The sequence below is a fragment of the Oncorhynchus masou genome, unplaced genomic scaffold, assembly GCF_036934945.1.
Source record: "Oncorhynchus masou masou isolate Uvic2021 unplaced genomic scaffold, UVic_Omas_1.1 unplaced_scaffold_938, whole genome shotgun sequence".
In the NCBI taxonomy this organism is placed as follows: Eukaryota; Metazoa; Chordata; class Actinopteri; order Salmoniformes; family Salmonidae; genus Oncorhynchus; species Oncorhynchus masou.
This window is the reverse complement of record NW_027015869.1, coordinates 234,692-259,724: the sequence shown is the minus strand read 5'-3', so window position 1 is coordinate 259,724 and position 25,033 is coordinate 234,692. Positions and strand designations below refer to the sequence as shown.

Sequence of the window (25,033 nt, the reverse complement as noted above, 5' to 3'; positions counted from 1 at the left end):
ACCCTGACATTTACCTGTTGATAGATGAGAACCTCATACCCTGCCATTTACCTGTTGATAGGTGACAACCTCATACCCTGCCATTTACCTGTTGATAGGTGACAACCTCATACCCAGCCATTTACCTGTTGATAGGTGAGAACCTCATACCCAGCCATTTACCTGTTGATAGGTGACAACCTCATACCCTGCCATTTACCTGTTGATAGGTGAGAACCTCACCCTACCCTTACTATGTATCAATACTGTGTTGTGATGTTTCATTCTTCTAGTGTATGGACTTCCTGCTGTCTTCTTCTACAGGTCATCTAAAGTGTATGGACTTCCTGCTGTCTTCTTCTACTACAGGTCATCTAAAGTGTATGGACTTCCTGCTCTCTTCTTCTACTACAGGTCATCTAAAGTGTATGGACTTCCTGCTCTCTTCTTCTACTACAGGTCATCTAAAGTGTATGGACTTCCTGCTCTCTTCTTCTACTACAGGTCATCTAAAGTGTATGGACTTCCTGCTCTCTTCTTCTACAGGTCATCTAAAGTGTATGGACTTCCTGCTCTCTTCTTCTACTACAGGTCATCTAAAGTGTATGGACTTCCTGCTCTCTTCTTCTTCTTCTACAGGTCATCTAAAGTGTATGGACTTCCTGCTCTCTTCTTCCTCTACTACTACAGGTCATCTAAAGTGTATGGACTTCCTGCTCTCTTCTTCTACAGGTCATCTAAAGTGTATGGACTTCCTGCTCTCTTCTTCTTCTACAGGTCATCTAAAGTGTATGGACTTCCTGCTCTCTTCTTCTTCTACAGGTCATCTAAAGTGTATGGACTTCCTGCTCTCTTCTTCTACTACAGGTCATCTAAAGTGTATGGACTTCCTGCTCTCTTCTTCTACTACAGGTCATCTAAAGTGTATGGACTTCCTGCTCTCTTCTTCTACTACAGGTCATCTAAAGTGTATGGACTTCCTGCTCTCTTCTTCTTCTACAGGTCATCTAAAGTGTATGGACTTCCTGCTCTCTTCTTCCTCTACTACTACAGGTCATCTAAAGTGTATGGACTTCCTGCTCTCTTCTACTACAGGTCATCTAAAGTGTATGGACTTCCTGCTCTCTTCTTCTTCTACAGGTCATCTAAAGTGTATGGACTTCCTGCTCTCTTCTTCTTCTACAGGTCATCTAAAGTGTATGGACTTCCTGCTCTCTTCTTCTTCTACAGGTCATCTAAAGTGTATGGACTTCCTGCTCTCTTCTTCTTCTACAGGTCATCTAAAGTGTATGGACTTCCTGCTGTCTTGCAATTGACTGCATTGTTGTTGTTGTTGTTGTTCCCACCAGCAGGAAAACATGAATGGAGAGAAGGAAACATTGCTGGAAGAAATCGAACAGAGTTTACACCCTCTAACGGAGGATAATTTACGACACCTGTGTGAACGTTGTGGAATAGATGGCTCCCAAGTTAAAGGAAAGAACCATCGCTCGTTGCGACGTAAAATCATGGAGGAAATGTGGGAAAATGCAGATTCAGTGAAATCGGAGGAGCAGGGAATGTCTTGGTTACTCCGACTGAAAGACGACATCAGGAGGATACAGGAAGAATCTACTGTGGGACCCATGAGTCCCAGCCAGTCTGATGACGATGCTACAGACTGCGATGAGGAATGGGACGTGGAGGACAACGATGGAGATTCAGATTCGATGTCATCAAGTAGGAACAATGGTGTGTATTAGACTACAATCTGCTTCTGTAACAGTTCATTGATTGGTCAATATTTATTAATTGACCCGTATTTGCTCAACGTAACTATTCAGTGTTGTATAGCAGCTCATCTGTGTTGGATGGGGAAGATACTTCAACACTAGGTCATTGTTATGTACTTTGGTGCATGTGAGGAACCTTAACTTCACGTCTTTGTTTCACAGGGGACAACCCTAACGGTCGCTCGCTGAGTGGAAGGGTCTTATCATCTGGGAAGGCTCCAGGGTTGAAAGTGATCCAGCGACCTTACAGCTGCGATGTATGTGAGAAAAGTTTCCCACATTTAGGAGACCTAAAGAGACACCAGAGAATACACACAGGAGAGAAACCATATGGCTGTGATCAATGTGGGAAGAGTTTTCGTCAGCCAGGGCAACTGACGAAACACAAGCTAACACACACCGGAGAGAAATCTTATCGCTGTGATCAATGTGGGAAGAGTTTTGCTCGAGCTGATACCAGGACTGAACACAAGCGAACACACACAGGAGAGAAATCTTATGTCTGTGATCGATGTGGTAAGAGTTTCACTACCTTAGGAGCACTGACTATACACCAGAGAATTCACACAGGAGAGAAACCATATGTCTGCGCTGTATGTGAAAAGAGTTTCCGTCAGTCAGGACAACTGACTATACACAAGCGGACACACACGGGAGAGAAACCATATAACTGTGATCAATGTGAGAAGAGTTTTGCCGAAGCTGGTTCCCTGACTGAACACAGACGAACACATACAGGAGAGAAACCATATGTCTGTGATCAATGTGGGAAGAGTTTCACTACCTTAGGAACACTGACTATACACCAGAGAATTCACACAGGAGAGAAACCTTTTGTTTGTGCTATATGCGGAAAGAGTTTCCGTCAAACGGTACAACTGACAAGGCACAAGAGAACACACGCGGGAGAGAAATCTTACAGAAGCTTTGATCAATGAGGTCGATCATCTCGCCTGGGTTGCCCCGGTACGAAGTGTTTGCATCTGGCGAAAGGTGATTGCATTCGTTTTGGAACCAGGAAAGCCCATATGGCAAAATGTGCTCAAAACAAAAGTGACATAGATTTATGCTCGTGGAGTCATGACTAGGATTCTGTGTTTTCAAAAGCAAGAAGTGATTGCTTTAGTTAATATGTTTTTTTTAATCTGCCTTCTCAATAAAAACTCATTTGAGCAGTTCATATTTTATGGAAAAGATATGTATGTTTCTGGACGACGCACCGTGCTGGCTTGTTGACAACATGACCGAGCGATGCAGATTACCGCTACATTTGAGAAGGGCGCTCCTCCATCACCGCTTTCGCCCATTTACGTCACGGGCCATAGACGGGGGGGGGGGGGGGCTTAAGCATGATCCAATCCGCCCACTGACTTTACACAAGCTGACGCACAACCTGGAGAGAAGCTTTTCCAAATGTTCTGTGTGGACAGAGTTATACCAAAGTAAGGCTTTTTGAAAATCCCAGGAGAGAAACCATACCTCTGTGCTATATGTGGAAACAGTTTTCCGTCAAGCAGTACAACTGACGAGACACATGCTGACACACAGGGGAGAGGGCTGTGATCAATGTGGGAAGAGTTTTGCTCGAGCGGATTACCTGACTGAACGCACACAAACTCACAGTTGAAGATGCATCAGCGAACACACACACTGGAGAGAGACATTACAGATGTGTGTGGTCTGCTGTGAGTTTTTAGTTTATTAGGATCCCCATTAGCTACAGGATTTTGGATCCTCATTCTTCACGGTTTTGATACCGTGAAGAAACTCAGTGGTGCGTCTGGTGGGGTATCTACAGTCTATTCGGGAACGTGTTCAGACCCCGGGGGAGAAGGTCACTGCCCTGACCAAGAACGCGATAGTCACTCAGACAGAGCCTCTGACAGTTCCTCTGTGGAGATGGGAGAACCTTCTAGAAGGACAACCATCTCTGCAGCACTCCACAAATCAGGCCTTTATGGTAGAGTGTCCAGGCGGAAGCCACTCCTCAGTAAAAGGCACATGACAGCCCGCGTAGAGTTTGCCAAAAGGCACCTGAAGGACTCTTAGACCACCATAAGCATCATGCTGTGGGGATGTTTTTCAGCAGCAGGGACTGGGAGACTAGTCAGGTTCGAGGGAAATATTAACGGAGAAAAGTACAGAGAGATCCTTGATGAAAACCTGCTCAGGACCTCAGACTTGGGCGATGGTTCACCTTCCAACAGGACAACGACCCTAAGCATACAGCCAAGACAACACAGAAGTGGCTTCGGGACAAGTCTCTGAATGTCCTTGAGTGGCCCAGCCGGAGACCGGACTTGAACCCGATCTAACATCCCTGGAGAGAACTGAAAATTGCTGTGCAGCGACACACCCCATCCAACCTGACAGAGCTTGAGAGGATCTGCAGATAAGAATGGGGGAAACTCTCCAAATACAGGTTAGCGTCATACCCAAGAAAACCCACGGCTGTAATCACTGCCAAAGGTGCTTCAACAAAGTACTGATTTAAAGGGTCTGAATAGTTATGTAAATGTGATGTCAGTTTTTTAATTTTATTTGTATAAATTTGCAACAATTTTGGAGAGGAAAAAAAAAAATCGGGTTTTTTCTTTGTTTGTCATTACGTGGTATTGTGATGTCATTACGTGGTATTGTGATGTCATTACGGGGGTATTGTGATGTCATTACGGGGGTATTGTGATGTCATTACGGGGGTTTTGTGTGTAGATTGATGACGGAAAACAATTGAATCCATTTTAGAACAAGGCTGTAAGGTAACAGAATGTGGGCACAAATCAAGGGGTCGGAATACTCTCTGAAGGCCCTCTGTCTGTTCTGAAGTGTATACAAATACATTGAACAAGTGGTTCGGTATTTTCAACACACAAATATATCTTAAGACAAGACGACGTCCATTTCTCCTCAACCCTAAAGACTATCAACCATGCTGTTGATGTTAGTTCTATGTGTGTAGTTTTAAAGGGTAAGGACGTGCTGTTTTGTTTTGAGACAGCTTTGCTCGGTCTTTCTTTTCTGCACCTGACCACATTACCAGACAGTCATCAAGATGGGACAAGACCAGAGTCTGAACAACTAGTACAGTGGATCTTTGTGTCAGAAACACAGAACATATTTTTATAACAGACAATACCCCTCCATTTTCACAACAACTTAGTCTAACAGTTGACCATGTTAACTTCACCTCATCTAAACAACAACTTAGTCAATATGTCTTGACCATGATAACTTCACCTCATCTAAACAACAACTTAGTCAATATGACTAGACCATGTTAACTACACAACAACTCAGTCAATATAACTAGACCATGTTAACTACACAACAACTTAGTCAATATGACCTGACCATGATAACTTTACAACAACTTAGTCAATATGACCTGACCATGATAACTACACAACAACTTAGTCTAACAGTTGACCATGATAACTTCACCTCATCTAAACAACAACTTAGTCAATATGACCTGACCATGATATTCACACCCCATCTTCACATGCACAACCCCAGGTGAGGTTTAGGTCTCAGAGATGGTTGGAACCAAATACAATATGACCTGACCATGATATTCACACCCCATCTTCACATGCACAACCCCAGGTGAGGTTTAGGTCTCAGAGATGGTTGGAACCAAATACAATATGATTTTAGATGCATGTACGTCCAGTTTATTCTGTAAGTCCTTTTGCTACGAGTCTCCGTGCGCTCCCATGGCTGTAGGTGCTGATGTGTGTGGAGTCTGCAGTCATCAGCATACATAGTAATTTTAGCTTCTTGTAAGACAAATGGCAAATAATTTGTAAAAAATAGAGAAGAGTAAGGTGTGTTGGTTTGATGACATGTTGAGGGTTTCACACTCTGTGGGGTTATATTTACTTTACCACCTACTGTTGGTGCTTTCATGAGATGGCTGAGAGACCATCACTTTAAAAACGGGCTCATATTGTCAATTAAAACAATGTTAATGTAGAATGTTTTGCCAATGTTATTGGTAGAGTTTACATGTTGTAATTCAATAGGTAGAGTTCATGTTGTAATTCAATAGGTAGAGTTTACATGTTTTAATTCAATTTAATTAAAATTGAACGCGTATGTGCTTGTAGTTAATACACGCCACAGTATTTTTGTTTTTAAATTATAATAAATACGAAGCTCCTATGAACCTTGGCATTCTTTTTTCCAACTTATTCTTCTGAGAACAACTAAAAATGTATTTTTTTAACCTAAACTAAGATTAGCTCCACGTAACATCGACGTAGACACACAATAGTTGTGTATCTCTTATTGGGGAAAGACTAATGAACGGGCTGCACAGTCACTATGGGAGCTGTCTACAGCGCCCGGTTAAATTGTGCATTACAAGCAATTATTTTTTTTAACTCTGCAAACGGTTAAACTCGTGAGATAGTTTTATGTATAGTGGGTAACATAATACTTCTATCATCCTACATTGAAATGCTGATTTATTTGTACATATTAGATTATTTTATATTTCGCCGTCTTCCTTGATGTTTTGATCCAAATGGACAGCATAGTTACGACTACATTACGCAAGCTCCCGTTTTGACCGCATCGAATGGAACGCATACGTTACGACTACATTACGCAAGCTCCCGTTTTGACCGCATCAAATCGAAGGTATACGTTACGACTACATTACGCAAGCTCACGTTTTGACTGCATCGAATGGAAGGTATACGTTACGACTACATTACGCAAGTTCACGTTTTGACTGCATCGAATGGAAGGTATACGTTACGACTACATTACGCAAGCTCACGTTTTGACTGCATCGAATGGAAGGTATACGTTACGACTACATTACGCAAGTTCACGTTTTGATCACATCGAAATATGGTTAATTACACCAATTTTTTTTTTTACCTCAGATTGGTGCTGTTAGTGTAAAAGTTTATAGTTATTGTGATGACACAATCGATGGCTTCATAAAACAGATCAATATATTTGGTTCTGGTCCGCTTGGCGGTTGCAGGACTTAGAACGCTGCTGTCAATTTCAAACTCAAATGGCATGAATAATGCGGGACACTGTTTCAACTATCACTCAAATACAGTGCCTTCGGAAAGTATTCAGACCCCTTGACTTTTTCCACATTTTGTTATGTTACAGCCTTATTCTAAAATGGATTAAATTGTTTTTTCCCCCCCTCATCAATCTACACACAATGCCCCATAATGACAAAGCAAAACCTGTTTTAAAAAAAAACAACATTTTTGCTAATCTCTTAAAAAAAAAAAACGGAAATATCACATTTACATAAGTATTCAGACCCTTTACTTTTGTTGAAGCACCTTTGACAGCATCGAGTCTTGGGTGTGATGCTACAAGCTTGGCACACCTGTATTTGGGGAGTTTCTCCCATTCTTCTCTGCCGAAGGGTAATTCCTCATGGCTTGGTTTTTGCTCTGACATGCACTACCAACTGTGGGAACTTATATAGACAGATGTGTGCCTTTCCAAATCATGTCCAATCAATTGAATTTACCACAGATGGACCAATCAAGTTGTAGAAACATCTCAAGGATGATCAATGGAAACACGATGCATCTGAGCTCAATTCTGAGTCTCATAGCCAAGGGTCTGAATACTTATGTAAATAAGATATATCGGTTTACAAAAATGTCTAAAAACCTGTTTTTGCTTTGTCATTATGGGGTACTGTGTGTAGATTGCAGATTTATTGTATTTAATCCATTTTTGAATAAGACTGTAAAGTTATTTTACCTTTATTTAACCAGGCAAGTCAGTTAATTAAGAACAAATTCTTATTTTTACCTTGTCAGCTCGGGGGTTTGAACTTGCAACTTTCCGATTACTAGTCCAACAATAAAGTAATTATCTTCTAACCAGTGATGTAAAAGTTCTTCTCAGATTCCGTGTGGCTTTTGAGTTGTGCTAGTTTGATTTCAAGGTGATGTTGATCGGAGTGATGAACAATAAAGCTCTAACCACTAGGCTACCCTGCCGCCCAAATGTGGGAAAAGCCAATAGATCTGAATACTTGTCGGTTTTGATATCTCATGTCAAATTAAACAAGTTAAATACCGAAGCAACTTATTTGTTTCCTCCCCCCATTTCGGGCAGCCTTCCAGAATCTCCATCTGACATTCTAGAATTTAGATGACTGTCTTCAACTAATTATCTTCTAACCAGTGATGTAAAAGTTCTTCTCAGATTCCGTGTGGCTTTTGAGTTGTGCTAGTTTGATTTCAAGGTGATGTTGATCGGAGTGATGAACAATAAAGTGTAGCGGTTACACTTACCGTGATGTTCGACCCACTTGAATCAAAACGCAACACATTGAAATGTGTCCTGCCTGTCTTCTCCGGGTTGTCCTCTAACCAGTGATGTAAAAAAAAAATATCTCCAGTTTCCATGTGAGTAGGGAGGTGACCGAGAAACCAATGACCACTCTGACAGAACTACAGAATTCCTTTGCTGGGATGGGAGAACCTGACAGAAGGACAACAGTCTCTACAGCACTTCAACTAGTCTGGGCTTTATGGGAGAATGGCTAGATTGAAGCCACTCCTGAATATGGAAGCCACTCCTGAAGATGGAAGCCACTCCTGAATATGGAAGCCACTCCTGAATATGGAAGCCACTCCTGAATATGGAAGCCACTCCTGAAGATGGAAGCCACTCCTGAATATGGAAGCCACTCCTGAAGATGGAAGCCACTCCTGAATATGGAAGCCACTCCTGAATATGGAAGCCACTCCTGAATATGGAAGCCACTCCTGAAGATGGAAGCCACTCCTGAATATGGAAGCCACTCCTGAAGATGGAAGCCACTCCTGAATATGGAAGCCACTCCTGAATATGGAAGCCACTCCTGAAGATGGAAGCCACTCCTGAATATGGAAGCCACTCCTGAAGATGGAAGCCACTCCTGAATATGGAAGCCACTCCTGAATATGGAAGCCACTCCTGAATATGGGAGACTCTCCTGAGACAAATGAAAAGGTTACATGACTGCAGGCCATAAATCAAAATATTCTGTGGTCTGATGAGACAAAAATATAACTCTTCAGCCTGAATGCAAGCGTTATTTCTGGAGAAAACCAGGCATAGCTCATCACCCGTGTAACACCATCCATACCTTGATGCATGGTGGTGGCAGGATCATGCTACGGGGATGCTTTTCAGTAGCAGGGACTGGATGATTGGCAAGGATAGAGGAACAATGAATGGAGCCAAATACAGGCAAATCCTTGATGAGAACTTGCTTTCAGAGTGCAAACGACCTTCGGCTGGGGTGGAGATTTACGTTCCAACAGGACAATGACCCAAGCATACAGCAATGCTGGAATGGCTTCAGAACAAGAATGTAAAATAATGTAAAAGTCCTTGAGTAGCCCAGCCTAAAATCCCATTGAAAATCAGTGGAAAGACTTGAAGATTGCTGTCCACGTCGTGCCCCATCTAACTTAACTGAGCTTGAGAAGATATGCAAGCAAGAAAATCCTCAAATCCAGATGTGCAAAGCTGATACAGACATACCCAAGACAACTCAAAGCTGATCCAGGCATACCCAAGACGACTCAAAGCTGATCTAGACATACCCAAGACGACTCAAAGCTGATCCAGACATACTCAAGACGACTCAAAGCTGATCCAGACATACTCAAGACGACTCAAAGCTGATCCAGACATACTCAAGACGACTCAAAGCTGATCCAGACATACTCAAGACGACTCAAAGCTGATCCAGACATACTCAAGACGACTCAAAGCTGATCCAGACATACTCAAGACGACTCAAAGCTGATCCAGACATACTCAAGACGACTCAAAGCTGATCCAGACATACTCAAGACGACTCAAAGCTGATCCAGACATACTCAAGACGACTCAAAGCTGATCCAGACATACTCAAGACAACTCAAAGCTGATCCAGACATACTCAAGACGACACAAAGCTGTAATCACCACCAAAGGTGCTTCTACAAAGCATTGACCCTGGGGTTTGAATACTTGTGCATTTCCTATTTCAATTTCAATAATTTTGCTAAAATGGCTAAAAACATGTTTTCACTTTGTCATGATGGGTGTAGATGGGTGAGACAAACATATTGAATCAATTTTTGTAAGACAACTAAACAAGTAAAGGGGTGTGAATACTTTCTGAAGACACTGTATAAGTATAGAATAGATAGTAGATGTTTTTCCCCTATCCATTCTAATAAATCGATACTCGATTGCTCTAGCCTGAACGCAACAACGCCAGTCGATATTTTGCTAAATATGGTAGCTGCACTTGTGCTCGTACTAGCCTTTAAGCAAGGTGTCCTCCTCTGAATCCCCGAAATACATTAGCCACAGGACAACTTTGTTTTGACGTCGTAAAGGACCATTCGCCTTAACTGAATAGATATAGCTAGCTACATTTACCTACCTCCTTTTCCACGCGGAAAAAAATACGTTAGCTGGGATTTTCTACAAGGGATCTGGTGAGTTGGCCAGTTTCTGTGTACTTAAGGACGACTGATGTTTGCAGTCTAGCTATTTATGTCGACAATGTTACTAATGTGTTTTGTGAAGTGCAAGCAAACACGGCAGTGCGACTATCATCCGGAAGTTATGTTCCCGCCCAACTAGTCGTCGGTGCATGTTTGCTTGATCCTGTTTGTTCCCTTTAAAAGATTAACAGCTCAAATGTATTATTTTCAAGTCAACGCCTTTAAACGACGTTATGAATTCCTGCCAAAATTACTAACAAGTTTTGTAGTTAATTTGGTTGCGTCCATGTTGAAATGGCGTCATTAGTCGATTTCAGAGTTCCCTTATTTGGCTAAAAATATGCAAGACAAACCCGTTTTGGAGATATCTGGTTATCATCAAAAATAAATAAATCACGTTTTTGGAATCATTCAGCGGTATCTATCTGATAGAAAGTACGTTACCATTGGCAATGAATGTTGAAAGTTGCATTTATAATTAATAAAACTTAAGTTGAAAATTATGCTGTCATTGCTTCCTGTTCACGAGACATTTTGATAAATAGCCTAATGTCATAACGCAGTTTTAATGTCACTCCATAACCAATACGCAGGAGCAGTTCGTGATATATTAAAAATCTAAATGTACAATTTACTATCTAAAAAAAATATAATGATAGCGCCGGAGTGGATGGCTTCCGTTTATGAGCTCCTAACCATTTGTAGTTTGCTTTTTCCGCGTTGTTTAATACATTTTGTAAATATTGTTTCGGCCACCGGCTCTAATGACCATAAAGTGCTTATAGTTATCAGAATAGCGATTTACTCACCTCGAACTGGAGGTGAGTCGTATGCAAAGGACTTACTGTTGCTCCCGGACCAGACACAAATCCCCTTCATTCGCATGAAGAGGAGACGCCGATACAGGGGCCACAGATCCGGGTGTCTTGTGAGAGTCCTTCGGCGAGTGGGTAAACCGCCTCTACCATTTGTCCTATTGACGAACGTACAATCATTGGAGGATAAACTGGATGCGCTCCGTTCGAGACTATCCTACCAACGGGACATTAACTGTAATATCTTATGATTCACTGACTCGTGGCTGAATGACGACATCGACAATATACAGTTGGCTGGATTTTCCGTGCATCTTATTTGTCAATAACAGTTGTTGCACGATCTCTGATATTAAGGACGCCTCAAGGTTTTGCTCGACTGAGTGGACTCTAGACCACCTTTACTCCACACAGAGACCTATACAAAGTTCTCCCTTGCCCTCCATTGAGCAAATCTGACTATAATTCTATTCTACTAAAGCAGGAAGTACCAGTGACTCGCTCAATACGGAAGTGGTAAGATGACGCATATGCAAAGCTACAGGACTGCTTTGCTAACACAGATTGGAATATGTTCCGGGATTCACCCGATGGCATTGAGGAGTATACCACATCAGTCACCGGCTTCATCAATAAGTGCATCGTTGACGTCATCCCCATAGTGATCGTACGTACATATCCCAACCAGAAGCCATGAATTACAGGGAACAACCACATGAGATAAATGATAGAGCTGCCGCTTTCAAGGAGCTGGACACTAATCCAGACACTTATAAGATATCCAGCTATTCCCTCTGTTGAACCACCACATGAAGAAGCACCTTCTCGTCCACACTGGCGGCAGGCCACAGGACGTTGTGCTGCCCTAAGTGTTCCAGGCTATAGTTTAGGCAAAGCGTCTATACAGGATTAAGATTTCATCCTACTACACCAGCTCTGACGCTCGTATTACAAAGGGAAGCCCATCTGCGAGCTGCCCAGTAACACAAGCCTACCAGACGAGCTAAATTACTCCTATGTGCGCTTCGAGGGAAGCAACACTGAAGCATGCATGAGAGCACCAGCTGTTCCGGATGACTGTGATCACGCACTCTGTAGCCAATATCAGTAAAACCTTTAAACAGTTTAACATTCACAAGGCCGCAGGGCCAGACGAATTACCAGGACGTGTAGTCAGAGCATGCGCTGACGAACTGGCAAGTGTCTTCACTTCTTGTTCCTGACCGAGTCTGTACCTCCACATTTCAAGCAGACCACTATAGTCCCTGTGCCCAAGAACACCAAGGTAACCTGCCTAAATCACTACCAACCCGTAGCACCCACGTCTGCAGCTTTGAAAGGATTGCCCCAACAGATCCACAGATGACGCAATCTCTATTGCTCTCCACACTGCCCTTTCACAACCTGGACAAAAGGAACACCTACAGCTCAGTATTGAACACCATAGTGATCCTCAAAGCTCATTGCTAAGGACTTTGGAACTAAACGCCTCCTCTGCAACTGGATCCTGAACTTCCTGACGGGCTGCCCACAGGTGGTAGGTGTGTTGCTTACCCTTCCACGCTGATCCTCAACATGGTAGACTCTCAGGGTTGCGTGCTTGCTCCCCTTCTGTACTCCTTGTTCACCCACGATTGAGTGGCCAAACACAACTCCAACACCATCATTAAGTTTGCCGACGGCACAACGGTGGTAGGCCTGATTAACGACAACGATGAGACAGCCGATAGGGATGAGGTCAGAGACCTGCATCCGACCGCAATGCGCTACAGAGGTTGGTGCTTACAGCGCAGCACTTCCAGGACCTCTATACCAGGCTTGTATCAGAGGAAGGTCTTAAATATTGTCAAAGACTCCAGCCACCTCAAGTCATAGACTTCTCTCTGCTGCTGCATGGCAAGCGGTACCAGAGCACCAAGTCCAGGTCCAAAAGGCTCCTTAACAGCTTCTACCCCCCCAAGACATAAGACTCCTGAACAGCTTCTACCCCCCTCCAAGCCATTAGACTCCTGAACAGCTTTTACCCCCCCCCCCCAAGCCATTAGACTCCTGAACAGCTTCTACCCCCAAGCCATTAGACTCCTGTACAGCATCTACCCCCCAAGCCATTAGACTGCTGAACAGCTTCTACCCTCCAAGCCATCAGACTGCTGAACAGCTTCTTCCCTCAAGCCAATAGACTCCTGAACAGCTTCTACCCCCAAGCCATTAGACTCCTGTACAGCATATACCCCCCCCAAGCCATTAGACTCCTGAACAGCTTCTACCCCCAAGCCATTAGACTCCTGTACAGCATCTACCCCCCCCAAGCCATTAGACTGCTGAACAGCTTCTACCCTCCAAGCCATCAGACTGCTGAACAGCTTCTACCCCCAAGCCATCAGACTCCTGAACAGCTTCTACCCCCCAAGCCATTAGACTCCTGTACAGCATATACCCCCCCCAAGCCATTAGACTGCTGAACAGCTTCTACCCTCCAAGCCAATAGACTCCTGAACAGTTCATCAAACTACTACCCGGACTATTTGCATTATCCCCCTTTTTTTGTGCTGCTGCTCCTCTCTGTTTATTGTCGATGCATTAGTCACTTTACTCCTACCTACATGTACATATGACCTCGACTGACCCGAGCAGACATTGAAAATCCCTTTGAGCATGGTGAAGTTATTAATCACACTTTGGATGGTGTACTTGAATGAAACTCTTAACCATTTTAGAGAGTTTTAACCATTTTAACCAGGAGCTCTAGAAAGAGTTGTCATAGTGGCCACACAAGCAGCCCGTGCGTTCGCCCTCCCTACAACATTTTTAAAATGTTCTTCTTCTGGAGAAGGTGTCTCAAGATGACATTTTCACGATTTCACTAATATCAAAGTCAATAAATCATCGCAGTTAAAAAAAAAAAACTGATTTTAAGTAGAAAAACAAGTTGACATTCATACTGTTGCTGCTTCCTGTAATTAAAGTGTCAAAAACACCGGTTTTAAATGTCCAAATTCCTCATCAATATGCTGAAATGAGTTGTGACATGTTGAAGACCAAGACATACAAATTACTCCCGAACAAACACGTGTCACTCTTGTGCTCAGATTACTTGTATTTTGTTACTACACAATTCAAATCAAATTTTATTGGTCACATACACATGGTTAGCAGATGTTATTGGTGACATACACATGGTTAGCAGATGTTATTGGTGACAGACACATGGTTAGCAGATGTTATTGGTGACAGACACATGGTTAGCAGATGTTATTGGTGACAGACACATGGTTAGCAGATGTTATTGGTGACAGACACATGGTTAGCAGATGTTATTGGTGACATACACATGGTTAGCAGATGTTATTGGTGACATACACATGGTTAGCAGATGTTATTGGTGACATACACATGGTTAGCAGATGTTATTGGTGACATACACATGGTTAGCAGATGTTATTGGTCACAGACACATGGTTAGCAGATGTTAATAATGCGAGTGTAGTGAAATGCTTGTGCTTCTATTTCCGACCGTGCAGTAATAACCAACGATTAATCTAACCTAACAATTTCACAACTACCTTTTACACACAAGTGTAAAGGAATGAATACGAATATGTACATATACAGTTGAGCGATGGCCGAACGACACAGGCAAGATGCAGTAGATGGTACAGAGTACAGTATATACATATGAGATGAGTAATGTAGGGTATGTAAACATGATATAAAGTGGCATTGTTTAAAATGACTAGTGATACATGTATGACATCAATTTTTCCATTATTATTTAACAAAATATAATTATCTTAACTACTCACATATCATTTACCAAGTGGTCATTCCAGACTGAAAGTGATTAGCTTTTTCTAATGTAATCTATAGTGCGCAGAAATGAATCACTCAATGAATCAATAATGTATTGAAATCAATGAAATTGGGACAATAGCCGTGGCAGCACCTCCCATTTGCTCGCTTCTAAAAGACAAACCAACACAATCTTGGGTATACCACATATATACCTGTTGATAGATGAAAAGCTCATACCCAGCCATTTACCTGTTGATAGGTGAGAACCTCATACCCTGCCATTTACCTGTTGATAGGTGAGAACCTCATACCCAGCCATTTACCTGTTGATAGGTGAGAACCTCATACCCAGCCATTTACCTGTTGATAGGTGACAACCTCATACCCAGCCATTTACCTGTTGATAGATGAGAACCTCATACCCAGCCATTTACCTGTTGATAGATGAGAACCTCATACCCAGCCATTTACCTGTTGATAGGTGAGAACCTCATACCCAGCCATTTACCTGTTGATAGGTGACAACCTCATACCCAGCCATTTACCTGTTGATAGGTGAGAACCTCATACCCTGCCATTTACCTGTTGATAGGTGAGAACCTCATACCCAGCCATTTACCTGTTGATAGGTGAGAACCTCATACCCAGCCATTTACCTGTTGATAGGTGAGAACCTCATACCCAGCCATTTACCTGTTGATAGGTGACAACCTCATACCCAGCCATTTACCTGTTGATAGGTGAGAACCTCATACCCAGCCATTTACCTGTTGATAGGTGAGAACCTCATACCCAGCCATTTACCTGTTGATAGATGAGAACCTCATACCCAGCCATTTACCTGTTGATAGGTGAGAACCTCATACCCTGCCATTTACCTGTTGATAGGTGACAACCTCATACCCTGACATTTACCTGTTGATAGATGAGAACCTCATACCCTGCCATTTACCTGTTGATAGGTGACAACCTCATACCCTGCCATTTACCTGTTGATAGGTGACAACCTCATACCCAGCCATTTACCTGTTGATAGGTGACAACCTCATACCCTGCCATTTACCTGTTGATAGGTGAGAACCTCATACCCTGCCATTTACCTGTTGATAGGTGAGAACCTCATACCCAGCCATTTACCTGTTGATAGGTGACAACCTCATACCCTGCCATTTACCTGTTGATAGGTGAGAACCTCATACCCAGCCATTTACCTGTTGATAGATGAGAACCTCATACCCTGCCATTTACCTGTTGATAGGTGAGAACCTCATACCCTGCCATTTACCTGTTGATAGGTGAGAACCTCATACCCAGCCATTTACCTGTTGATAGGTGAGAACCTCATACCCAGCCATTTACCTGTTGATAGGTGAGAACCTCATACCCAGCCATTTACCTGTTGATAGGTGACAACCTCATACCGAGCCATTTACCTGTTGATAGGTGACAACCTCATACCGAGCCATTTACCTGTTGATAGGTGACAACCTCATACCCTGCCATTTACCTGTTGATAGGTGACAACCTCATACCCTGCCATTTACCTGTTGATAGGTGACAACCTCATACCCAGCCATTTACCTGTTGATAGATGAGAACCTCATATCCAGCCATTTACCTGTTGATAGGTGAGAACCTCATACCCAGCCATTTACCTGTTGATAGGTGACAACCTCATACCCTGCCATTTACCTGTTGATAGGTGAGAACCTCATACCCTGCCATTTACCTGTTGATAGGTGAGAACCTCATACCCAGCCATTTACCTGTTGATAGGTGAGAACCTCATACCCAGCCATTTACCTGTTGATAGATGAGAACCTCATACCCAGCCATTTACCTGTTGATAGATGAGAACCTCGTACCCTGCCATTTACCTGTTGATAGATGAGAACCTCACCCCACCCTTACTAAGTATCAATACTGTGTTGTGATGTTTCATTCTTCTAGTGTATGGACTTCCTGCTCTCTTCTTCTTCTACAGGTCATCTAAAGTGTATGGACTTCCTGCTCTCTTCTTCTTCTACAGGTCATCTAAAGTGTATGGACTTCCTGCTCTCTTCTTCTACAGGTCATCTAAAGTGTATGGACTTCCTGCTGTCTTGCCATTGACTGCATTGTTGTTGTTCCCACCAGCAGGACAACATGAGTGGAGAGAAGGAGGCATTGCTGGAAGAAATCGAACAGAGTTTACACCCTCTAACGGAGGATAATTTACGACACCTGTGTGAACGTTGTGGAATAGATGGCTCCCAAGTTAAAGGAAAGAACCATCGCTTGTTGCGACGTAAAATCATGGAGGAAATGTGGGAAAATGCAGATTCAGTGAAATCGGAGGAGCAGGGAATGTCTTGGTTACTCCGACTGAAAGATGACATCAGGAGGACACAGGAAGAATCTACTGTGGGACCCATGAGTTCCAGCCAGTCTGATGATGACGACGATGCTACAACCTGCGGTGAGGAATGGGACAAGGATTGGTTTCCTAGCAACGGGCTGGAGGCGGAGTCATCTCCAGAGAGTTCCAGCCAGTCTGATGATGACGAAACGGGTAAGAGGAATGGAGTCGCGGCAGGGGTCCATGTGGGTCACGGGATGAAAATAGCAATGATAAAAAATAAAAAATACATTTTATAAATTGATCTCCGGGATGGAAGAGCGCTGTTAGTGTAAACGACTGAAACCAAATAAAATATGGAGAAAAAAAGAAAAGAATGGAGAAATATTCAATGTTCTTCATAGATCACAGCCTATTATTCAAAAGTGTGTGTATATATATATATATATATATATATATATATATATATATATATATATACTTTTGAATAATAGGCTGTGATCTATGAAGAACATTGAAAGAGAAAAAGCTCCTAGACAATCGGGCCCTTTGATAGAGTTCTATTGTTTGAGCATAAGAATACAGCATTAGCCGTGTCACAAAGGGTAGAATTGTAGGAAATGTTCTTTCAGTTCCATGGCAGTGTGTGTGTATATATGTTTTCACTGCCCAACTCCTATTGGTTGGTTGTGACTCAATACATCTGTATTGGTGGGTCAAGAAGCAAAAAAAACAAAAAAACTCCAATCTGCTTCTGTAACAGTTCATTGATTGGTCAATATTTATTAATTGACCCGTATTTGCTCAACATAACTATTCAGTGTTGTATAGCAGCTCATCTGTGTTGGATGGGGAAGATACTTCAACACTAGGTCATTGTTATGTACTTTGGTGCAGGTGAGGAACCTTAACTTCACGTCTTTGTTTCACAGGGGACAACCCTAACGGTCGCTCGCTCAGTGGGAGGGTCTTATCATCTGGGAAGGCTCCAGGGTTGAAAGTGATCCATCGACCTTATAGCTGTGATGTATGTGAGAAGAGTTTCACTCAATCAGGAAACCTACGAAGACACCAAACGGTACACACAGGAGAGAAACCTTACAGCTGTGATCATTGTGGGAAGAGTTTTGCTCATCCAGGAGCCCTGACTATTCACAAGCATGTACACACAGGAGAGAAACCTTACAGCTGTGATCAGTGTGGGAAAAGCTTTTCTCATCCAGGAGCCCTGACTATTCACAAGCGTGTACACACTGGAGAGAAACCTTACAGCTGTGATCAATGTGGGAGGAGCTGCAGAGATGCCACGGCCCTGAATGAACATACGCGTACACACACAGGAGAGAAACCTTTTCACTGCCATGTCTGTGGAATGAGTTTTTCTCGACAAAGCAACCTGAATGTACACATGCATACACACACAGGAGAGAGGCCTTGCATCTGTGATCAATGTGGGAAGAGCTTCACTCGGTCAACGGACCTGACCAAACACAGACTCATTCACACCAGCAAGAAATCCTACAGCTGTGACCAGTGTGGGAAGAGATTCACTCGGTCAACGGACCTGACCAAACACAGACGCATTCACACCAGAAAGAAATCCTACAGCTGTGACCAGTGTGGGAAGAGATTCACTCAGTCAGGACTGCTGACTGAACACAAGAGAAAACACACTGGAGAGAAACCTTATAGCTGTAATCTATGTGGCAAGAGATTCGCTCAGTCAGGAAACCTGACGAGTCATCAGAAAACCCACACAGGCCGAGAGAAAAACGAGGCAGGTGGAGAGGGAACCCACACAGGAAAGATACAGGAAGAATCTACTGTGGCACCCATGAGTCCCAGCCAGTCTGATGATGATGCTACAGACTGCGATGAAGAATGGGACATGGAAAACAAGGATCGGTATCTTAGCAACGGGCTGGAGGCGGAGTTAGCTCCAGAGAACCACACCCCAGAGCAGAGGCAGAGGGGTGTGAGTATTTTCCCAGAAAGTCTCGGCAGTATTTCCTTGATTCCTCTCATTCTCTGGACCTCCTGTTATAAATTAATTTGGAGGAGAAAGTCCAAGGAGGAACCTCAGGTCGTCTCCTTAATGCATTTTATAGCAGGAGGCCCAGAGAAGTGAGAGGAGTCAAGGAAATACTGCTGAGACTTGAGGTTTCTAAATGACTCGACCAGTAGGAGAGTGTTTCCTTCCTGATTTATACTGGCTCCCTTTGTGTGGTTTTCAGGTCCTGCCTCTCCCACCCGCCTCCCCTCTCCCCGAGTCCCCAGGTCCTGCCTCTCCCACTGGCACATTACTACTGGGTTTGAAGAGGGTGTCTGTGCGGCTGGTTGACTGCAGGAAAACACTGGGGCTGAGTGGAACTACGAGAGGAGGAGAAGAGAAGGGATATGGAGATTCAGATTCGATGTCATCAAGTAGGAACAATGGTGTGTATTAGACTACAATCTGCTTCTGTAGCAGTTCATTGATTGGTCAATATTTATTAATTGAGGCAAATTTGCTAAACGTAACTAACTATTCAGTGTTGTAAAGCAGCTCATCTGTGTTGGATGGGGAAGATACTTCAACACTAGGTCATTGTTATGTACTTTGGTACATGTGAGGAACCTTAACTTCATGTCTTTGTTTCACAGGGGACAACCCCAATGGTCACTCGCTCAGTGGGAGGGTCTTATCATCTGGGAAGGCTCCAGGGTTGAAAGTGATCCAGCGACCTTATAGGTGCGATGTATGTGAGAAGAGTTTCACTCATTTAGGAGATCTGAAGAGACACCAGAGAATACACACAGGAGAGAAACCATATGGCTGTGATCAATGTGGGAAGAGTTTCCGTACATCAGGACAACGGATTATACACAAGCGAACACACACAGGAGAGAAACCTTATAGCTGTGATCAATGTGGGAAGAGTTTTGCTCGAACTGATTACTTGACTGAACACAAGTTAACACACACTGGAGAGAAGCCTCATAGTTGTGATCAATGTGGGAAGGGCTTCACTCGGCCTAACTGCTTGGCTGCACACAAGCTAACACATACAGGAGAGAAGCCCTACCTCTGCTCAGACTGTGGGAAGAGCTTCTATACACCAGCAAAGTTGAAAGAGCACGAGCGATCACACACAGGAGAGAACCCTTACGGGTGTGGTCTGTGTGGGAAGATCTTTGCTTGTTCGGATTCCCTGACTAAACACAAGCGTGTACACACAGGAGAGAAATTTTACAGCTGTGATCAGTGTGGGGAGAGCTTTTCTCTTTCAGGAGCCCTGACTATTCACAAGCGTATACACACAGGAGAGAAACCTTACAGCTGTGATCAATGTGGGAAGAGCTGCAAAGATGCCAAGGCCCTGAATGAACACATGCGTACACACACGGGAGAGAAACCTTTTCCCTGCCATGTCTGTGGAATGAGTTTTCTCGACGAAACACCCAGAAAGTACACATGCGCAGACACACCGGTGAGAAGCCTTACAGCTGTGATCGATGTGGGAAGAGATTCGCTCATCCAGGTGATTTGAAAATACACATCAGAGTACACACCGGAGAGAAACCGTACGGCTGTGACCAGTGTGGGAAGAGATTCACTCAGTCAACCAACCTGACTAAGCACAGACGTGTTCACTCCTGAGAGAAGCCCTAACTAAAGCTGTGCTCGATATTGTATGAACTTCACTCAGTCAACAAACCTGACTAAACCTGACAAAGCACAGACCGTTCACACCAGCGAGAAACCATACAGCTGTGATGTATGTGCGATGAACTTTCGCTTATTTGTATCTTATTTCATGGGCTCATATTGCCAATTAAATAATGTAGAATATTTTATAAAAGTTAGTTTTAATTCTATTCAATTCAAATTTAATTCATATGTTAATACACACCACTATTTTACTTTTAATACGATTTAAATAAAAGCTCCTTTATTATAAATAGCTGTTTTGAACTTTGGCATTCCTTTTTCTTCACTTTGACCCTGCTGGTCATCTATGAACAGTTGAACATCTTGGCCGTGTTCTGTTATAATCTCCACCCATCTATGAACAGTTGAACATCTTGGCCGTGTTCTGTTATAATCTCCACCCGGCAGAGCCAGAAGAGGACTGGCCACCCCACATAGCCTGGTTCCTCTCTACCCGGCACAGCCAGAAGAGGACTGGCCACCCCACATAGCCTGGTTCCTCTCTAGGTTTCGTCCAAGGTTCCCGGCCTTTCTAGGGAGTTTTTCCCCAGCCACCGTGCTTCTACACCTGCATTGCTTGCTGTTTGGGGGTTTTAGGCTGGGATTCTGTACAGCACTTTGAGACATCAGCGGATGTAAGAAGGGCTTCATGAATAAATTTGATTTGATTGACTTTACCTATTCTTCAGAGAACAAGACAAAATGCAGCAGGTTGTTTCCTGAAGTAAGACCACACAGCTCCACACAGCATCATGTGTTAACTGGAGTGTTTCATCTCCCGTTGGGGAAGTGTAATGAACGGGCTGCTGCACAGTCACTTTCTATACTGACGTAGAATTAAACAACAAGTTAACGAACAAAATCACGTATCAAAATGCAACACTTAAATATAACTGGCTGTGTTCCACAGGTTCCCCTCTAACTGGCTGTGTTCCGCAGGTTCCCCTCTAATAACCAGTTAACTGGCTGTGTTCCACAGGTTCCCCTCTAACTGGCTGTGTTCCGCAGGTTCCCCTCTAATAACCAGTTAACTGGCTGTGTTCCACAGGTTCCCCTCTAATCACCAGTTAACTGGCTGTGTTCCACAGGTTCCCCTCTAATAACCAGTTAACTGGCTGTGTTCCGCAGGTTCCCCTCTAATAACCAGTTAACTGGCTGTGTTCCGCAGGTTCCCCTCTAATAACCAGTTAACTGGCTGTGTTCCACAGGTTCCCCTCTAATAACCAGTTAACTGGCTGTGTTCCACAGGTTCCCCTCTAATCACCAGTTAACTGGCTGTGTTCCACAGGTTCCCCTCTAATAACCAGTTAACTGGCTGTGTTCCGCAGGTTCCCCTCTAATCACCAGTTAACTGGCTGTGTTCCGCAGGTTCCCCTCTAATAACCAGTTAACTGGCTGTGTTCCGCAGGTTCCCCTCTAACTGGCTGTGTTCTGCAGGTTCCCCTCTAATCACCAGTTAACTGGCTGTGTTCCGCAGGTTCCCCTCTAATAACCAGTTAACTGGCTGTGTTCCACAGGCTGTATGCAGAGCTGATGACAGTACTGTTGGCCTGGCTGTATGCAGAGCTGATGACAGTACTGTTGGCCTGGCTGTATGCAGAGTTGATGACAGTACTGTTGTCCTGGCTGTATGCAGAGCTGATGACAGTACTGTTGGCCCTGCCTGGCTGTATGCAGAGCTGATGACAGTACTGTTGGCCTGGCTGTATGCAGAGCTGATGACAGTACTGTTGGCCCTGCCTGGCTGTATGCAGAGCCGATGACAGTACTGTTGGCCTGGCTGTATGCTGAGCTGATGACAGTACTGTTGGCCTGGCTGTATGCAGAGCTGATGACAGTACTGTTGGCCTGGCTGTATGCAGAGCTGATGACAGTACTGTTGGCCTGGCTGTATGCAGAGCTGATGACAGTACTGTTGGCCTGGCTGTAAGCTGGGGGGTTTTGTATCACTACTGGCTGTAAGCTGGGGGGTTTTGTATCACTGCTGGCTGTAAGCTGGGGGGTTTTGTATCACTGCTGGCTGTAAGATGTGGGGTTTTGTATCACTGCTGGCTGTAAGATGTGGGGTTTTGTATCACTGCTGGCTGTAAGATGTGGGGTTTTGTATCACTGCTGGCTGTAAGATGTGGGGTTTTGTATCACTGCTGGCTGTAAGATGTGGGGTTTTGTATCACTGCTGGCTGTAAGCTGGGGGGTTTTGTATCACTGCTGGCTGTAAGATGTGGGGTTTTGTATCACAGCTGGCTGTAAGATGTGGGGTTTTGTATCACTGCTGGCTGTAAGCTGGAGGGTTTTGTATCACTGCTGGCTGTAAGCTGGGGGGTTTTGTATCACTGCTGGCTGTAAGAGGTGGGGGTTTTGTATCACTACTGGTTGTAAGCGAACGAGTGATGCATGTTTAGAGCAATACTGTCTGTATCCAAGGCTCAGCCAATCGTTCACATAACAACAGAATGCAATACGCGACTGATGAGAGAAGAGACAACCAATGTGCTCGTTACAGCATCATCGGCTCTCTGGAAAGACCTCGAGAGAGTAGGAAAGACCTCGCGAGAGTAGGAAAGACCTCGAGAGAGTAGGGAAGGCAGTTTGTCAGTTACAGCAGCGCGTCCCCTGAATGATAACGAAGAGGTACTGTAGGTGAGAAGCCTGACCACGGGGGTGAGAAGGTGATGAAAGCGTACTTCATGAGCTGTAACCGAAAAACAACTGGCATTTGGAAAGTTTGAGGTGAGGGAGAAAGTGTGGTGGAACGAGTATTTGTTAGCATTGTTAAGTTTCTTGCTCACTGGATCGAATTCCCGTTAGCTAGCCAGAGAAATGTAGATCAACATTAGCCAACTTAACTGATCAATTAATTGAGTTGGTGTGAAAAAATTAGCTGGCGAATGAAGTCAGACAGCTAGCTAACGTTACAACATCAGATGAGCTAACGTAACGTAACCAATTCGCTATAGTAACTGGTATACGAATCCTTTCCGTTCCTCAAGTTATAACGCGTTAGTTGATTATTGGACCCTGGCAATCTGTGAAATGTTAGTTTGTTTGTTCGTTAGCTAGTTGGTTATCTGTGTACTGATGTTTTCCCTCTAAAGTTTGTAGTTCATTTTCAGAATTAGAGAATTAGGTGAAAAATGAGGCGTTGCTTGTTTAAAAACTTCTTAGGGCTGCAATCCTGTTAACAGGATCGATATGACAACAGCCAGTGAAAGTGCAGTGTGCCAAATAAAATAAAAAAAAATCTCATAATTCAAAGTCCTCTAACATACATGCATCTTATACCGTTTTAAAGGTAATCTTGTTGTGAATCCCACCAGTGTCCGATTTGTGCACCACAAACGATTGTTAGGTCACCACCAAGCCACAGAAAAACACAACCATTTTTCCAGCCAAAGAGAGGAGTCACAAAAAGCCCAAATAGAGAGAAAATGAATCACTAACCTTTGATCTTCATCAGATGACACTCAGCGGACCTCATATTACACAATACATGTATGTTTTGTTTGATAAAGTTCATATTTATATAAAAAACATTTATATTGGTGCGCTACGTTCACTTGTTCCAAAAACATCCAGTATTTTGCATAGCCACATCGATTCAACAGAAATACTCATCATAAATGTAGATGAAAATACAAGTTATACACATGTAATTCTAGATATGCCTCTACTTAATGCAACCGCTGTGTCAGATAAAAAATTTAAAAAAGCAAACCATGCAATAATCTGAGATGGTGCTCAGAAAAATAATAAAATTATCCGCCATGTTGGAGTCAACAGAAACTAGAAATAACATGATAAATATTCCCTTACCTTTGATCTTCATCAGAATGTACTCCCAGGAATCCTAGTTTCACAATAAATGCTTGATTTGTTCGATAATGTCCATTATTTCTGTCCAAGTTGCTACTTTTTTTAGGGCGTTAGGTACACCTATCCAAACGCTTGTGCAGGTCCAGCATAACTTTGGACAAAAAGAAAGAGATACACTGTGGTCAGTATGAGAGAGACTGATACACTGTGGTCAGTGTGAGAGAGACTGATACACTGTGGTCGGTGTGAGAGAGACTGATACACTGTGGTCGGTGTGAGAGAGACTGATACACTGTGGTCGGTGTGAGAGAGACGGATACACTGTGGTCGGTGTGAGAGAGACT

At 43.5% G+C, this 25,033-nt stretch overlaps 1 protein-coding gene and 1 pseudogene across 1 annotated transcript; both read left to right on the top strand.

Moving 5' to 3' along the window:
- Positions 1-1,336: 1,336 nt before the first annotated feature.
- LOC135538295 (zinc finger protein 239-like) lies at positions 1,337-5,943 on the top strand. Its single transcript, XM_064964202.1, has 2 exons — positions 1,337-1,710; positions 1,914-5,943. The coding sequence occupies exons 1-2, from the start codon at positions 1,338-1,340 to the stop codon at positions 2,687-2,689; spliced, it is 1,149 nt and encodes a 382-aa protein (XP_064820274.1). The 5' UTR covers position 1,337; the 3' UTR covers positions 2,690-5,943.
- Positions 5,944-10,023: 4,080 nt separating this feature from the next.
- LOC135538293 (zinc finger protein 91-like) lies at positions 10,024-21,146 on the top strand (annotated as a pseudogene).
- Positions 21,147-25,033: the final 3,887 nt, after the last annotated feature.

Coding starts and splice junctions, on each gene's coding strand:
- LOC135538295 (XM_064964202.1), top strand. CDS start 1,338: ATGAATGGAGAGAAGGAAACATTGCTGGAAGAAATCGAACAGAGTTTA. Junction 1,711..1,913: donor GTCATCAAGTAGGAACAATG/GTGTGTATTAGA, acceptor TTTGTTTCACAG/GGGACAACCCTAACGGTCGC.